The sequence below is a fragment of the Esox lucius genome, chromosome 20 (genome assembly GCF_011004845.1).
Source record: "Esox lucius isolate fEsoLuc1 chromosome 20, fEsoLuc1.pri, whole genome shotgun sequence".
Classification (NCBI taxonomy): Eukaryota; Metazoa; Chordata; class Actinopteri; order Esociformes; family Esocidae; genus Esox; species Esox lucius.
In genome coordinates this window covers 33,934,912-33,951,510 of record NC_047588.1, presented here as the reverse complement: position 1 = coordinate 33,951,510, position 16,599 = coordinate 33,934,912, and the positions used below count along the sequence as shown (strand labels likewise).

The 16,599-nt window shown below is 38.9% G+C and overlaps 1 protein-coding gene across 2 annotated transcripts; it reads right to left on the bottom strand.

The window, feature by feature from the left end:
* Nucleotides 1-1,488: 1,488 nt before the first annotated feature.
* LOC105018777 (gasdermin-E-like) lies at nucleotides 1,489-16,396 on the bottom strand. 2 transcript variants are annotated; one of them, XM_010884482.3, is made up of 10 exons: nucleotides 16,231-16,396; nucleotides 14,842-15,102; nucleotides 13,449-13,647; nucleotides 10,951-11,131; nucleotides 9,020-9,140; nucleotides 6,358-6,462; nucleotides 6,129-6,256; nucleotides 2,823-2,991; nucleotides 2,522-2,595; nucleotides 1,489-2,309 (listed from the first exon to the last, which is right to left on the bottom strand). In XM_010884482.3, the coding sequence occupies exons 2-10, from the start codon at nucleotides 15,074-15,076 to the stop codon at nucleotides 2,082-2,084; spliced, it is 1,440 nt and encodes a 479-aa protein (XP_010882784.2). In that variant the 5' UTR covers nucleotides 15,077-15,102; nucleotides 16,231-16,396; the 3' UTR covers nucleotides 1,489-2,081. The 2 variants fall into 2 exon arrangements, with proteins under 2 accessions (XP_010882784.2, XP_019896711.2); XM_020041152.2 differs by lacking the exon at nucleotides 6,358-6,462.
* Between the last annotated feature and the right edge of the window lie 203 nt (nucleotides 16,397-16,599).

The window sequence follows — 16,599 nt, the reverse complement described above, 5'->3', positions numbered from 1 at the left end:
TGCAGGTGTTTTGGGTTAATTTGCTGATTAGATTGTGGCACCAGGTGTCTTCAATATTGAACCTTTTCACAATATTCAAATTTACTGAGATACTGAATTTGGGGTTTTCATTATTTGTCAGTTATAATCATCAAAATTAAAAGAAATAAACACTTGAAATATATCAGTCTGTGTGGAATGAATGTATACATTATACAAGTTTCACTTTTTGAATGGAATTACTGAAATAAATCAACTTTTTGATGATATTCTAATTTTATGACCAGTACCTGTACAGCTCTGAAAAAATTAAGAGACCAATACAAAATTATGTTTCTCTGGTTTTACTATTAATAGGTATGTGTTTGAGTAAAATTAACAGTTTTGTTTCATCCTATAAACTACTGACAACATTATTCCCAAATTCCCAAAAATATTGTCATTTAGATTATTTATAGAAAACAACAACTGGTCAAAATAACCCAAAAAAGATTCATTGTTTTCAGACCTCAAATAATGCAAAGAGAACAAATTCATATAACATTTTCAACAACAAAATACTAATGTTTTAACTTAGGAAGAGTTCAGAAATCAATATTTGGTGGAATAACCCTGATTTTTATTTACAGCTTTCATGCATCTTGGCATGCTCTGCACCAGTCTGTCACATTGCTGTTGGGGGACTTTATGCCACTCCTGGCACAAAACTTCAAGTAGCTCGGCTTTGTTTGATGGTTTTTGACCATCCATTTTCCTCTTGATGAAATTCCAGAGGTTTTTAATGGGGTTCAGGTCTGGAGATTGGGCTCGCCATGACAGGGTCTTGATCTAGTTGTCCACCATCCACACCTTGATTGAGCTGGCTATGTGGCATGGAGCATTGTCCTGCTGGAAAAAACAATTCTCAGAGCTGGGGAACATTGTCAGATCAGAAGGAAGCAGGTTTTCTTCCTGGATAACCTTGTACTTGGCTTGATTCATACGTCCTTCACAAAGACAAATCTGCCCAATTCCAGCCTTGCTGAAGCATCCGTCTAACCATTAGATGACCAGGTGTTTGGCAAAGCTGAACATTTTACGTGTCAGAGATGACCTTACTCCATTCCTCTACGGTCCAATCCTTGTGGTCTTTTGCTAACTTCAGCCTGGCTCTTCTTTGCTTCTCATTGATGAAGGGCTTTCTTCTAGCTTTGCACAACTTCAGCCCTGCCCCTAGGAGCCTGTTTCGAACTGTCCTTGCTGTGCACTTCACCCCAGCTGCCATTCTTTTTGTAACTCTTTTGTCATGCTGAATAGTAAAAATTAGTCAAATGACCTTTGAGGTACTACTTGCACTGTTTTTGCCATCCAATTGGTCCTAATACAAGAGGATAGTGATGACCACAGCAGTGGTTTTATACTTTTCCTCATTAAATTAACTAATCAGTACCTCATTAAGTAAAATGAGGTGTGCCTGTGTTGGTATTTAACAGACACTGGAATGGCATGGCTGCCATACATGTAGAGATCTGATTTAAGAAAAATTAGGAGTGGTCTCTTCTTTCCAGAGCTGTATAATACACTTTTTGTTTTTGATATAATATGTGACGAAATACCAAGTAAACCCCATCCCATCCCTTTCGGCCCTCCATTTGCATGTTCGTAAGGTAAATGAATGAGCATGTAGGGGCTGATTACATCCTCCAATGATCCCTTCAAGTGAGCGTTCATTTTTCTTTTTGAGCTATCACAATTTCACACAAAATAATAGGTAGGTGTGTGTAATTACTGTACATGACATTTATTCAGGTTTTAAAATTTGAAACCAATATAAGATTAAATAATGCCCTATATAAAAAGTATTAACTGTTACTAAGGTTGATTTCCTCTAAAAAAACAGAAGGTTGTACATTTAAATGTAATGCTTGTTCTAATATTTATAAGTGGACAATGAAATTCATTATTTAAATCATGATTTTGTGCTGAAGTTGATGGGTTAGTTGATCTCTGGATGTGATCATTTGAGTTTCTACAGCAACACGTGAAAATGGAGGGCACTCAGAGCAACTCAATAGGTGCTAGGGGCTGGTTAGGGATTCCCAGCCTAACATACTCTTTTCTCTCTACACTAAAGAGGCCAGACCTTTCACAGCAATACTCATAACAAGAGGAAGGTTTCCAGGCTGGTCCTTCATCTCTGTCTTCAGTGTGTCCTCCTCTCTCTTCAGTATCACGTTAGAGAGGTCAAAGAGACTCTGTGCTTTTCCATACACCTCCTCCTCAGTCAGAACAGTCAGACCTGCATCTGTCAGAGAGAGGGTCTCTCCACTCCCTGCTGCCACACACTGGACCTGGAGGACAAGAACAGGCAAAGTCTATGAAAGAACATTCCTTCCATGTGGAAACAGTATAAAACACAATAGATAAATCTTGAGATAAGTAATAAACAAGTAAGTCAACATTTTGAGAAACTATCTTAGCATTTTGAGATATCATTATTATTATTAACTTCTATAAAAGACTATGCAGGACTGGAGGCTCAATCAAGTTGGTGTGAACTAACCAGGATCTGTAGGGCCTCTAAGACTGGAGGACTGCAACAGGATTCCAACTCTGAGAGTCCTGCATCTGTCATTTCTAAGGGGTTAAGATTGCAAATATTTAATCACACTAGTGAACATACATCTCCGGAAAAAATTAAGAGACCACTCTCTTAATTTTAACTCTCCTATTCCTCACTTCCTTTTGACTTTTTTGGAAAGGAAAGAAGGTGCAGTGGGCTCTTAATCTTTTCCGGAGACGTACGTGTAAATAATAAAACTACGATGACTGTAGGATCCTGTGAAAAATGCTTCATATTATACCGTCCATGGCGCTGACAATGAGGTGGACGGCACTGAGAAGTGAGGATCTGAACTCTTTGTCATCCCCGACGATTTGATCCACAAGATCCACTACGGCCTGGACGGTCTTCCTCACTGACTCTCTCAGATCACCCAGGTCTGGAGTCTCACCGTCACACATCTGATCCAGCTGTGACAAGGACAGAAGGAGACAGAGGAAGTTCATTTAAGAATCCAACAGATAATCTGGGTGAAAGCCATGCATGAACAATTGGTATTTGGACACGTATTTAAATCAGCTAATATGATTAAAAACAAACGTATTAAAATCAGCTAATGTGTATCACGTCCAGGCGTGGAGGCGGAAGGCCAGAGCAGGGTCGAAGGGCTGAACAACAACCACCACTGAGCACCGTGTGCTGGAAATACAAGGAACCATAATACACTGAACGACAAAAAGACACATGCAGGAATGCAACAATATAACAATGATCGACAAGGACAAGGAGAAAAGGACTGAATAAAATACACAGACTAACGAGGAGAACAGAAACAGGTGAGGGCAGTACACAGGTGAGCAGAATATAACTAATTAACTTAAAAGGCTTTGCTATGGTTCAAGAATGATCTCCATAGTAGAACTCAGACTAATGACAGACGGTGTAAAATCGTAATCGCTAGGAAATACATTTAAACTCAGTGTTCTACTTTGGTACCTCCTCAGGTAAATATCAGGGAACTTGAAAAACCTGGAGAAAAATAGATTTTTATGCTGATGATACGGTAGGGTACTGCTCACTCAGTAAACTTGGCCACTACAGAAATCACTACTAGTGCAGAATGTGGTTTGGGATTGTCTTGCTGAAATAAGCAAGGCCTTCCCTGAAAAAGACGCTGTCTGGATGGCAGCATATGTTGCTCCAAACCTTTGTATAATGTTCAGCATTAATGATGCCTTCACAGATGTGTAAGTCACCCACGCCATGTGCACTAATGCACCCCCATACCATCACGGATGCTGGCTTTGGAACTGATTACAAGCAGGATGGTCCCTTTTCTTTTTAGCCCGGAGGACACAGCGTCCATGATTCCCCAAAATAATTTCTGTCAGGCCAGAGAACAGTTTCCCACTTTGCCTCAGTTCATCTTAAATGAGCTCAGGCCCAGGGAATGTGGCTGCATTTATGGATCTTGTTTATATGGTTTCTTCTTTGCATGGTAGAGTTTTAACTTGCATTTTTTTATGCAACGACAAACTGTGTTCACAGACAACAGTTTTCAGAAGTGTTCCTGAGCCCATGCAGTAATGTCCACTACAGAATAGTGTCTGTATTTAATGCAGTTCCCCCTTGAGGGCCTGAAAATCACGTCCATCTAATATTCGTTTTTGGCCTTGTCCCGTGTGTACAGAGAGTTCTCTGTGTTCTCTGAATCTTTTAATGGTATTATATACCATAGATTATGATCTCTAAACTCTATGCAATTTTACGTTGTGAAACATTATTCTTAAACATTATACTTACATTATTTGCCTGGTCAGTCTTTCACAGAAAGGTGAACCCCTTCCTATCTTTACCTCTGGAAGACTCGTCCTCTCTGGGATGGACCTGTTGCCAATTAACCTAATTAGTCGTGAGATGTTCCAGCAGATAATTTTGAATGTATGACACAACTTTCCGGTCTTTTGTAGGATGGGCCTCACTGTATGGAAGAAGACAAAATCTTATATTGTGTTCAGAGCCTTATGGATGAAACTACCATAGTTGCATGAGTGAAGGTGACTTCACTCATGCAACTTGAACCATGAATAACTCCTGTACTTCCACTTCACCTATGACTGTACACAGTTCCAACACCATCGCCAAGTTTACAGACGACACCACGGTGGTAGGCCTGATCAGTGACAATGACGAGTCAGCCCACAGGGAGGAGGTCAAGTGCCTGACGGCATGGTGCGCTGACAACAACCTTGCCCTCATTGTGCCCAAAGGATCTCATTGTGGATTACAGGTAAGTCTAGAGGCTCCATTCCAGAGTGTCCACAGCTGCGAAGACCTCTCCTGGACCCGCAACATCTACCTCAGCCCTGGTAAAAAAAAGGCACAGCAGCGGCAGCACTTTCTGAGGACACTGCTTAGTACCGCCTCTCAAGGACATCTGCACTACTCCCTTGTACTACTGGACGCTGACACTGCTATAAGTAAGTTCTCAGTTGTTTGAGAACCTAATTTCTCCTATCCCTGTGTTTCAGTTGTCCCTGCCACCTTGCACCTCCAAATTTCTCGATTGTACAGTCAGAATTGCCATTTGTACTTGCATTTGTCTCATCGCACATCTATTCATTTCCCACTTGTACATACATTTACTTTGCACTGTATTTGCCTTCATTGCACATCTACACATTCCACTTGTAACAAACACTTTACTTAATACTTGTACATTTCTGCCCTCTTCCATTTGCACTTCTGGTTAGATGCTAACTGCCTTTTGTTGTACTGTACTCATGCTGTTCAATGACAATAACGTTGAATCTAATAATCTAATCTAAAACAACAGTGAGTGCTTAATGCTGGATACACCCAGGGTGGCTTCAGAGCCAGGTAGAACTGCTTTTAGTTATTACGCCCCAGACAAGAGGATTGACCTGCAGGGAGTGCTCAAGTTTAAGAACCTTATGTCACTTTCAGAGACTGCTTGTGGTCTCTGTTTTTGATAGAGCAACATTTTTTTATTTGTTGTTAAACCACTGCTCCAGTCCTTTTCTCATTACTTCAGTGATTTTCTACTTTTACATCTTATGTTCAGGGCACACTGGCAATTTGGAATTCATTCACACTCAGTGTGTCTCCCTGAATAAATAAATCTGCCATTAGAGGTGTCTGCGTTGGTACATTGTATATTGCTGATTTTAATACATGAAAAATGAATACTTGAGGCACCTTGTAGTGCAATGATATTATCTCAGACCAGATATCCTTTGTTGTTTGTATACTTGAAGATGACAGTGACAAAGTTTATAGTTTTTAATGGTTGCGTAATAGAATACACAAGGCACATTACACAACAAACCACACACAATGCTACATGAGCAAACATCAAAATAATGACAAATGAGATTAGTGACAGAAAGAAGAGAACACTAAGAACAGTGCTAATTATAACCCTCATAATAATAATGACAACAGCAGGACATATTTAGTGTTCATAGTGTGTAAAAATAAATATTTAGTGTCGGTGTAATGTGTGTCTGTATGTTATGTGTGTATATGTGTTCTCAGTTAGTGTGATATCAACATATTAATGATTGTTTCTGTACATCTCACTCACCACACTCTCCAGAACACTGACTTCCTCTCTGTTCTTCATTGTGTTTCTGAGGAGCTGAAGCAGGTTGGAGCGTGTCTCAGTCGGCAGAACTGACAGCAGCTGGAAGTGATCACTCAGTTTCTCTAGTTCTAACAGAAAAACAAAAGACAAAACGTTGACAATGTCACCAGTGTGGTAGTTATACACTGGACAGATAAATGAAGACACTGCCCTCAACGGGTAATATTACCGTTGCTCAGATTCAAGGGGTTGTTAGCTCCCATAACTGCATCATGTTCAAATCCAGTATCTGACTCTTTTTCAAAGCCCCCTTTGTTAGATAAGAGGCACAGGACTGCAGGCAAGAGAAGCAATAATAAACAGTGAGTCACACGCAGGCAGATACAGTGGCTGTAAACGATACAGTACCGAACATATAAACTAGCAGGTTACTTTACTGGACTTGGTTTCTACCTTTAGTATGTCCCTTTAGTATTTCATTAAATTCCGTGTATGCATTACCAAACACAGCAGCAACACGTCCTGGGCTTCAGACAGTGCGTAAACCGGGAGGTCCCGGAACCTGAATTTGCCATGTGGTACGGATAATGTAACAGAGATTCGGGGAAGGTAACTACCTGGACAATATGATAAGCATGTTCTATTTTCAACAGGAATTAAATTGTTGTTTATTGTTATATATCTTTTCCTATTTTTGTGGTTTGCCTGCAGCTGACTGATGGTTTTTGGCTAATTCCACTTGCTGGCTTGCAAGCCATTGTACTACACTACTAAGGACATTACTCTTCTTTCATCAACTCCTCTGTGCTTGGAGGTGTGTAAATAATATCACAACATGTTCTCCTTTTGAAGTATAATTTGGCAAGTAGTACAGTACACTTTGATTGTCTAACTAGCCACAGTATAACACGAGGCCTATCATAGTTCTGTGCTGGGGCCAAACGTATACATCTGATAACTGAATCAGTGAGAAATACATATACCTTGTCAGCTATCCCAAGATTTGCTAATTAGCCATCACTTATATACAGCGGGGCAAAAAGGTATTTAGTCAGCCACCAATTGTGCAAGTTCTCCCACTTAAAAAGATGAGAGAGGCCTGTAATTTTCATCATAGGTACACTTCAACTATGAGAGACAAAATGAGAAGAAATACACATTGTAGGATTTTTAATGAATTTATTGGTAAATTAAGGTGGAAAATAAGTATTTGGTCATTAACAAAAGTTTATCTCAATACTTTGTTATATACCCTTTGTTGGCAATGACAGAGGTCAAAAGTTTTCTGTAAGTCTTCACAAGGTTTTCACACACTGTTGCTGGTATTTCGGCCCATTCCTCCATACAGATCTCCTCTAGAGCAGTGATGTTTTGGGGCTGTTGCTGGGCAACACAGACATTCAACTCCCTCCAAAGATGTTCTATGGGGTTGAGATCTGGTGACTGGCTAGGCCACTCCAGGACCTTGAAATGCTTCTTACGAAGCCACTCCTTCGTTGTCCGGGCGGTGTGTTTGGGATCATTGTCATGCTGAAAGACCCAGCCATGTTTCATCTTCAATGCCCTTGCTGATGGAAGGAGGTTTTCACTCAAAATCTCACGAAATATGGCCCCATTCATTCTTTCCTCTACACGGATCAGTCGTCCTGGTCCCTTTGCAGAAAAACAGCCCCAAAGCATGATTTTTCCACCCCCATGCTTCACAGTTGGTATGGTGTTCTTTGGATGCAACTCAGCATTCTTTCTCCTCCAAACACGACGAGTTGAGTTTTTACCAAAAAGTTCTATTTTGGTTTCATCTGACCATATGACATTCTCCCAATCCTCTTCTGGACCATCCAAAATGCTCTCTAGCAAACCTCAGAAGGGACTGGACATGTACTGGCTTAAGCAGGGGGACACGTCTGGCACTGCAGGATTTGAGTCCCTGGCGGCGTAGTGTGTTACTGATGGTAGCCTTTGTTACTATGGTCCCAGCTCTCTGCAGGTCATTCACTAGGTCCCCCCGTGTGGTTTTGGGATTTTTGCTCACCGTTCTTGAGATCATTTTGACCCCACGGGGTGAGATCTTTCGTGGAGCCCCAGATCGAGGGAGATTCTCAGTGGTCTTGTATGTCTTCCATTTTCTTATTATTGTTCCCACAGTTGATTTCTTCACACCAAGCTGCTTACCTATTGCAGATTCAGTCTTCCCAGCCTGGTGCAGGTCTACAATTTTGTTTCTGGTGTCCTTTGACAGCTCTTTGGTCTTGGCCATAGTGGAGTTTGGAGTGTGACTGTTTGAGGTTGTGGAAAGGTGTCTTTTATACTGATAACAAGTTCAAACAGGTGCCATTAATACAGGTAACGAGTGGAGGACAGAGGAGCCTCATAAAGAAGAAGTTACAGGTCTGTGAGAGCCAGAAATCTTTCTTGTTTGTAAGTGACCAAATATTTATTTTACATAGGAATTTACCAATAAATTCATTAAGAATCCTACAATGTGATTTTCTGGATATTTTTTCTCATTTTGTCTCTCATAGTTGAAGTTTACCAATGATGAAAATTACAGGCCTTTTTCATCTTTTTAAGTGGGAGAAGTTGCACAACTGGTGGCTGACTAAATACTTTTTTGCCCCACTCTATCTGAGGGAACTCCACAGGAGTCCCGAAATAAATATCATATTTTGATACAGAACATAAATAAGAAGTTCAGAACAAAGACAGAATTACAAATATAAAAAAATAGGTTATACCATTGGAATATTGTGTTCTCCTGTTATATTGTTTATTGCTGACAATGTCGTAGATTTGACCTTTTCAGTACGTGGCACAATTATTTTGTCTGAGCAAGCCCAGAAACCTTCTCAGCTAGACTGGAAAATAACATTGATAAACCGTGTTTTCCTCACCAAACTTTCCATTGCGTTGGACCTTGAGTTCAATCACACCAAAGGCAATGACAGTATGTTCAGGAATCTTCAGATCCACTTTTCCGTCTTTCTCCTTATGGACTTTCTGACTCATAGATGTCTGTGAAGAGAATTTACAATCAGTAAGGGAAGTCTGGCAGAAACAGCTTGTGTAACCAGTAAACCCTCATTTATTTTTTTAAGTATAAAATGAAAATGTTCCCGGCATGCTCTGTCTTCAGGTTGAACATTTGTATGTTTTTATTATCCTTTTTGAACATTAATTAATTAATCACATACATCATTAATTAATTTCAAAAATCATGTAGTAAAAAAATACTTTGCACTTGCTGAAATTATTGTTACAGTTAAATCACAAATCCATCTTGCTCAAAACATCATCCGGATTTCAATAACAATCACTCATTCCTTTGTTGGCAACTGCCTTGTGAAGGTGTGGCAAAATTCTGTTGAAGTTCTCCAGAAATCTCAGCAGAGGCAATTATTTATTTCTGAAGTATGGGAATTTTCTAAAGTTTATGGAAGTAATTCAACCATGACTTTGTGGCCAGTATATGTCCAGGATTTCCTTTATGTCCTGTATGTCCAATATGTCCTATATATCCTACATGTACAATGTGTCCTGCATGTCCTATATATCCAATATGTCCATGATGTTCAATATGTCCTTTGTCTGATATTTCCATTATGTCCAGTAGGACCAATATGTCCAATATGTCATATACAGTGGATATAAAAAGTCTACACACCCCTGTTAAAATGCCAGGTTTGTGTGATGTAAAAGATTGAGACAAAGATAAATCATGTCAGAACTTTTTCCACCTTTAATGTGACCTATAATGTCTCACTCTTTTACATCATAAGAACCTGGTATTTTAACAGACTTTTCATATCCACTGTATGTCCTGCATGTCCAGTATGTCCTGTATGGTTGAAGATTTGAGGTACTGCTACTACATGGTACTACATGCTATGCATTAAAACAGAGCATAAGCTATAGATTTACTGGCAGGGCCCTTACACTATTGTTTGTGTCATCCTCTGGTGTGGTCATCAATGCCAGGGTGTTTGGCCCAAGTGAAGGATTCAGCTGGCCACACCACCCTCTGAAGCTCCTGGCACTCGAGTGACAAAAATCTCAGTGAATGAGAGAAAACAACTGAAAGTTGTCCTTTCATTCTGACTGAAGCACTGTGCCAGCATCTTAAATATTAGATATTCATGTTTGGTGTTGTATGTATTTTGCTATTGCTCTGTTAAGATTGAGAAGCTATATGGAATCCTCATGCCTGTACAGACTTGCATACTTTCTCTGTTGAAGAATCACTTAAGTAGTCTCTGCATGTATGACAAATGAAGCATAATTTTGTTCATTTGCCAAGCGTTCTTGCATGAACCTTCCAGGTCGTAAATTACTGCAGAAACAGTGCAGTTTCTTATCTAAGGCTTCCATTATATAATTCTGAAATGTAGTTGTTTGTTGCAGTACTAGTGCCATAGTGCTATTTTATGTAACTAGAAACTCTAGAAAAAAAATGTACATAAAAATTCCATCATTGTTGTGGCCCACATGTACTGTAAGTCACCACACAAGAGATTCCAAAGTGACATTAAAATCTGCTTCAATACAAAGAAACACAATGGGCTTACTTAACACTTGTAGTTCACTGTAAAAATACATTATATATCTCAAATTATGATATTTCTAAAATAAAATACATTGGGGATACATATACACTGGAAACTACAACAATATATACAAAAATAAATAAATCTTTTTAGTTGATAAATAAAAACATTTTCTGATAAATAAAAACCTTCTTACTTAGAAATAAAGTAATCATGCCTGATCTGTCCTGTAGGACTTATTGCTCAGGTCTGCTTTAGTAGAACACAATCTTTGGTCCCACCTTCACAGTGGTGCTTGGGTTTGATGGGAGGCACTCTTTGGCTCCTATATCGCCGATTTTCTTAACATTGAATTTGAAGTGGCAAGCGTCTGTTGTCATAATCCTCTCTGTCAAGATGCATAAAACTGCTCTGGGCTTTGCACAGGCCTGCCGGATCCAAGGGTGGGTCATGTTCAGAAGTCTGCAAAAGAGCCAAATGAATGAGAAACTGTGGAGTGGGTAATATATATGCCCCAGTCCCAACACGTTTAAAAAAGGTTGGGACTGGGGCATGTTTATCATTGTGTTGCATCACCTCTTAACAATATTCTGTAAGTCTTTGGGAACTGAGGTGACCAATTGCTGTAGTTTTGAAAGTGAAATGTATTCCTAATCTTTCTTTGTACTACACTGAACAAACTTTTAAATGCAACACTCGTTTTTGCCCCCATTTATCATGAGCTGAACTCAAAGATCTAAGATCTAAGACTTGTACACAAAAGGCCTATTTCTCTCAAATATTGTTCACAAATCTGTCTAAATCTGTGTTAGTGAGCACTTCTTCTTTTGCCAAATTAATCCACCTCACACGTGTGGCATATCAAGATGCTGATTAAACAGCATGATTATTGCACAGGTGTGCCTTAGGCTGGCCACAATAAAAGGCCACTCTAAAATGTGCAGTTTCACTGCATTGGGGGGGGTCCGAAAACCAGTCTGTATCTGGTGTGACCATCATTTGGCTCACGCAGTGCAACACATCTCCTTCGCATAGAGTTGATCAGGTTGTTGATTGTGGCCTGTGGAATGTTGGTCCACTCCTCTTCAATGGCTGTGCGAAGTTGCTGGATATTGGCAGGATCTGGAACACGCTGTCGTATACGCCGATCCAGAGCATCCCAAACATGCTCAATGGGTGATATATCCAGTGAGTATGCTGGTGTGAGAAAGCATGTCTTTTTCCTGATATACTTTTGTTAGAGGACTCATCAGCATCTTGATATGCCACACCTGTGAGGTGGATGGATTATCTCGGCAAAGGAGAAGTGCTCACTAACACAGATTTAGACAGATTTGTGAACAATATTTGAGAGAAATAGGCCTTTTGTGTACATAGAAAAAGTATTAGATATTTGAGTTCAGCTCATGACAAATGGGGGCAAAAACAAAAGTGTTGCATTTATAATTTTGTTCAGTGTACCTTCTATTAAATATAGCGTTTAAACGATTTGCACATCATTGCATTTTGTTTTTATTTACATTATATGCAATGTCCCTTTTTTGGAAACAGGATTGTGTATAAACAGCTCTGGAAAAAATTAAGAGACCACTGCACCTTTTCTTTCCTTTCCAAAATGTTGAAAAGGAAAGTTTTCAGTGAGGAACAGAAGCATTCAATTTGTAGTGGTCTCTTAATTTGAACCCTTCTGTTCCTCACTTGTAACCTTCCTTTTCGACTTTTTGGAAAGGAAAGAAAAAGGTGCAGTGGTCTCTTAATCTTTTGTGTGTGTATATATATACAGTGAGGGATATTTTTTTTTTTTTTTCTTCTGATTTTGTACATTTGCCCACTGACAAAGAAATGGTCCCCCTGCTCAAGAAAGCACATGTACAGGCCTTGAACCAATGAACATCTGAACCCGAGAACACCATCCCCACCGTCAAACATGAAGGTGGAAACATTATGCTTTGGGGGTGTTTTTGTGCTATGAGGACAGGACAATTTCACAGCATCAAAGGGACGGTGGACGGGGCCATGAACACACGGCCAAGGCAACAAAGGAGTGGCCTAGCACATTAAGGTCCTGGAGTGGCCTAGCCAGTCTCCAGCCCTTAATCCCCTAGAAAATCTGTGGAGGGAGCTGAAGATTTGAGTTGCCAAACATCAGACTCAAAACCTTAATGACTTGCAGAAGATCTGCAAAGAGGAGTGGGACAAAATCCCTCCTGAGATGTGTGCAAACCTGGTGGCCAAATACAAGAAACGTCTGACCTCTGTGATTGCCAACAAGGGTTTTGCCACCAAGTACTAAGTCGTGATTTGCAGAGGGGTGGAATACTTATTTCACTCATTAAAATGCAAATCAATTTATAACATTTTTGACGGGTTTTTCTGGATTTCTTTGTTGTTAATCTGTTTCTCACTGTTCAAATAAACCTTCCATTAAAATTATAGACTGAATTTCTTTGTTGGCGGGCAAACGTACAAAATCAGCAGGGGATCAAATATATTTTTTCCTCACTATATATACACAGACTGTGTTAGGGTAAAGGAATAATGCTAAATGTTGCATAACACATTAAGTGATAAGAAAGCTAACATCTCATAGTTAATCTGTTGTAGGTGGATTGTTGTGTATTTGCTAAAACAGCATTTCAAAGCCTTTTCCCCACACTAGAAAAATGAAAATGTCTGAAAGCCACTGTAATTGAGTAATTACCACAGAACAAAAACAGGCAGCAGGAGCTGGTAAAGATTGCCATTGTATTTAATATGTGTATAGTCTAGGGCAACTCACTTGTCCTTTGAATGTTGTACTATCTTCTTCACCTCTACTTCTTCTTTCTTCAGTCTGCCAAAAGATGTCTCTCGTTCATAACAGCAGTCCACGCCCAGGTTAAAATTGAAACTGGCAACCAACCCATCCACCGTTCCGTCTGCTTTCATTTTGTCACCAAATATCCCTTTGTAATCCACAAAGTCAGTGTTCTTGAAAGCTGAGGGTAGGTGAATCATTATCAGTTATATCCCAAATATATCAATGCAAACACAAATACATTATGCAAACACAACTGTTGGACCCCTTGTTAACAACAAAAAGTCACATTTAGGAGCATGGTTAGAAAGGTAAATACATTCACAGAAGTTGCTAGATCTTGTGCATTTTGAATCTTGGGGTCACCAAGTCTATAACAATTAGACACTCCATGCCAACATATTTTAGTAGCATGAATAATATCCAACTGTCAGAAAGCAGAGAAACAATAAGCTAGAGTGTTTTTAATACAACCCTGTTTCCAACAATGTTGGAACCCTGAGTAAAATGCAAATAAAAACAGAATGCAATGATTTGCAAATCATTTAATCCCCATATTTAACTGAAAATAGTACAAAAACAACATATCAAAAATATATGCCCATTTAGAATTTGATGCCAGTAACACATTTTCAAGTTGGGTCAGGGGCATGTTTACCATTGTGTTCAATCTCCTCTTCTTTCATCAACATTCAGCTGCTCAACAGTTTAGGGTCTCCTTTCGTGTTTTTCATTTCATAATGCGCCAAATGTTTTCAATGTGTGACAGGTCTGGAATGCAGGCAGGCCAGTTTAGCACCCAGCCTCTTTTACTATGAAGCCATGCTATTGTAATACGTGCCCTGTGCCATGTGCACTAATGCACCACAAGACAGTTTTCCACTTCACCTAAGTCCATCTTGAATGAGCTCAGGCCCAGAGAAGGCAGTAGTGTTTCCGGATGCTCTGAATGTTTTAAATATATTATGTACCTGTAAATGATGAGATCCCTAAACTCTTTGCAATTTTACGCTGAGAAAAGTTCTTATATCGTTGTACCATTTGCCTGCACAGTCTTTCACAGAGTGGTGAACCCCTCCCCATCTTTGCTTCTGAAAGACTCATCCTCTCTGGGATGCTCTTTTTATATGCAATCGTGTTACTGACCAATTCACCTAATTGGGCATATATTTTTCAAGGAACAATTAGATTTTTTAGCTTCAATATCTGATATGTTGTCTTTGTACTTTTTTCTATTGAATATAGGGTTTAACTGATCTTTGAAATCTTTGCATTCTGTTTTTATTTCCATTTTACACAGCGTCCCACCTATTATGGAAATGTGGTTGTACAAAGAGAATACAAAGGTTTAATCAAAAGCTGGTTTGATGGTTACATGGGGTTAATGGTGGGTCTTCGGCGACTCCAGGTTCCAGCACATCACTGAGGGTAAAGCCTCTAGATCGGTATTTGGGTTTCTGCCAGAACCATTCCTTTCTGGGCCTGATCTTGACAATGACTGAGAGGAGACTCAGTTTGCCTGAGTTGTCATTCAGACTAGAAAGGGGTATCAGGCATCCCTCATTATCTGCCTCCTTCAACATGGATTTTATGGCCGTGGAAATCATCATTGAGAGGTTTTGGGAACTGTTCAGTGCTACAGAAGATGACAAAGAATACATACAAAAATATATTAAAACCAACAGAAGCTCCCCAGCTAATACAAAGTAGACAAACTATTATATGGCTATTAGAGGTGTAATGTTTCTTTAAAATACAGTACATACATTTGAAAAGTATAGTTTCACAAAATAAAACAATATAATTTTTTTATTGTTACAGCATTGAGCTTACAAAAGGGGTATTTCGAATCACATTAAATAATCATCTTAAAAAGCTTCTGTGATTCTTCATCTGGTGGACCAAAATGTATGCACTCACTATTATTATGTTACAGTACAGACCAGCTTCTATGTGGCAGGGGTCAGTGCATTTACAGTTTGGAAGGGCTTTGTGGTCAGGGATGGTGGATGGGTGGAAACATCTGCAAACCTCACTACAATGGTTGAAATCCATGGCGAGGAAAGTGCTTTAAAATGTAACTTTAACCTTAACCCCAGCACTGTGATGCCTAACCTTACCCCTTAGCTTAACTAAGCTTACAGTGTTTTTGGGGGAAATTTGCAAGTGATTACTAATTTCAATAGCATTTGTAACATAATATAATACGTTTTTGCTAATTTGTTACATATGCTATAGAGTCGCATTGTAATGTTCCCTAACATAACAGGACATTATACGAATTCAACTATCATAGATTGACGTATATAATATGTTACATATTCCGCTGATATTGGCCCACCCTTTTTAATAGCCTTTTTCTATGTTTGTTTGGTGGAAATCATTTGCACATTTAAAATGGAATATTGTATAAGGTAGACAGATTAGAAATAGAATAATTGCAAACAATGTTATTATAGTGGATTGAAAAATACTGTAGAATGTGTGAAACACTTAAAATAATATTACAGCGTTTGATTGTTAACTGTTACATTACCTAAAATAATTAAAAGATCAAAAAGCACACATTTTATGGAAACACCCACATGACCATTCTCAATCATTTAAAAAGCTTTCGAATTTTACATAGATATCACGTGGAAAGCTAAAATCAACAATGAAGACAAAATCATGTGAAGTTCACGATTTGACAAGTCAATCAGGAAGTTATTACAGCAAGTATTCAAGACCACATAATAAATTATTAACCTGGTTATTTGCTTACCTTTCTATTGGTAACAATCAGCAAAAGCATCAATGTCAGGTTCTTCTTCTTTCCCTGAGTGATCGTAGAGAAGTTCTTAAAAATGATTATACTATTATTTCCTGAATGCACTGGTAAAAGACCGAGGTGAAATATTTAACAATCGAGATGAACCTCCCCATGCTCCCTTCCGTATTTAGGGACTGGGGTAAAAGAGTGAACTGCCTGAGTGCTGAAAAGTCTGCTGATACGTGTATTATTATAATTTATTTTATAACCAAAACAAAATCGTCGTAGATCACGCTAATCTATAATATTCTATGACATTTGTTTGGTCAAAAGTTCTTAATTAATGAATAATCAATACATCTATTATATTCACTTTTATTA